A 1222-nucleotide genomic window follows, 5' to 3' on the forward strand; every position below is an offset into this window, starting at 1 on the left:
CTAAAATTTTGTTTCTGTTGGAATCTGTAGGAAATAAAAGGAAATAAATGCCACCCTCTGTAAGGAATAGCCAGGGTAGGTGCCCCCTGGTGAATGATATGTAGGAATTTGCTCCCCTAAAGTGTTTGTGTGGGAAGACTGTGGTCTGGCATTTGTTCCTTAGGGGGTTGCTGTGTGCTGGATGCTGCCCTTCTCTTTACGTCCATGATGAAAGGCTGTGTGTGTCCTGTTCTTATTCCTGTCTCCAGACTCCCATTCTGCCTGAGACATGTAGATAAATGCGACCAATGCTGACCTCTCTGCCACACGGACATGCCACCAGTGAGCTCCTCATGGGGGAACCGTGGCGGACAGGCGAGGAGGCCAGGTGAGAGCTGGTGAGATGGCCTTCGCCCACCTTCCCTCTGCAGGCTCCCAGTGCGCAAGGCAAGGCTTGCGAGCAGAGCCCCGCATGTCTTACTCTTGTAAGGCTTTGCTTTAAGTCAAATCCCATTAATAAGCTGTCTGTATGCTTTCTGCTCCAGGCTGACACAAGAGCTCAGGGATGCTTTGGTTACCTGACCTAGCAGTTCCCATGAGCAGCTTTTGGGGCTGAGTTTCCTACAGTTGGAATGCTGTTACCAGAGACAGGAGTCTTACCGTGTACTCCCAGCTGCGCAGTCCATAGCTGGGGATGTTGACATAGTGGTTGCTGCTACCCTTCTCCTGCAATGAACACAAGAAGTTGTGGGTTAGGAAATGGATTGCTTCTTTTTAAATTTTTTTCCTTTTTCATGTTGAAGAAGGGCTGGCTTTTTAAATCTCTGGAACATGCTTGGGAAGTTGACCTGGAAGGAAGGAAGCTCTCACTTGTCAGCCCTTTATGCCTCCTGCCACGTCTCCAGGTCAGTGCAGGAGAGCTGGGCCAGTTCAGTGAAGTGGGATAAGACAGCTTCCAGCTGAGTAGCATTCTGGGTTCGGTACTTTTAAATAGATTTAACATATGGAGGATCCTTTCTTGCTCTTAAGAACACTCCAAGAAAGGCCAACACCAGATTTGGCTATACTAATTTATCTGCACTACTTTAGCACTCCTTTTGAAGGCAGACAGGCCCGGGAAGCCTGCATGCAAGCAGCATCGAGTCTGCCTTGCAAGAGCCTCTGCAGAGTATGCAGCAGTCCCCGCCAGATGGGTGGTGACAGAGGACTGCCGATGGATGGGCCAGGATTTCGCCCCCGCACC

At 50.2% G+C, this 1222-nt stretch overlaps 1 protein-coding gene across 1 annotated transcript in view; it reads right to left on the reverse strand.

The window, feature by feature from the left end:
* SLC26A3 (solute carrier family 26 member 3) overlaps positions 1–1222 on the reverse strand; it is a 15492-nt gene continuing 14270 nt past the window's right edge. Inside the window, exons 19-20 of the mRNA XM_009636066.2 lie at positions 640–705; positions 1–24 (exon numbers count right to left, since the gene is read on the reverse strand). Coding sequence (XP_009634361.1) covers positions 1–24; positions 640–705 — 90 coding nt within the window. The remainder of the gene's footprint in view (positions 25–639; positions 706–1222) is intronic.

Source organism: Egretta garzetta, unplaced genomic scaffold, assembly GCF_000687185.1.
Source record: "Egretta garzetta isolate BGI_Z169 unplaced genomic scaffold, ASM68718v1 scaffold33, whole genome shotgun sequence".
In the NCBI taxonomy this organism is placed as follows: Eukaryota; Metazoa; Chordata; class Aves; order Pelecaniformes; family Ardeidae; genus Egretta; species Egretta garzetta.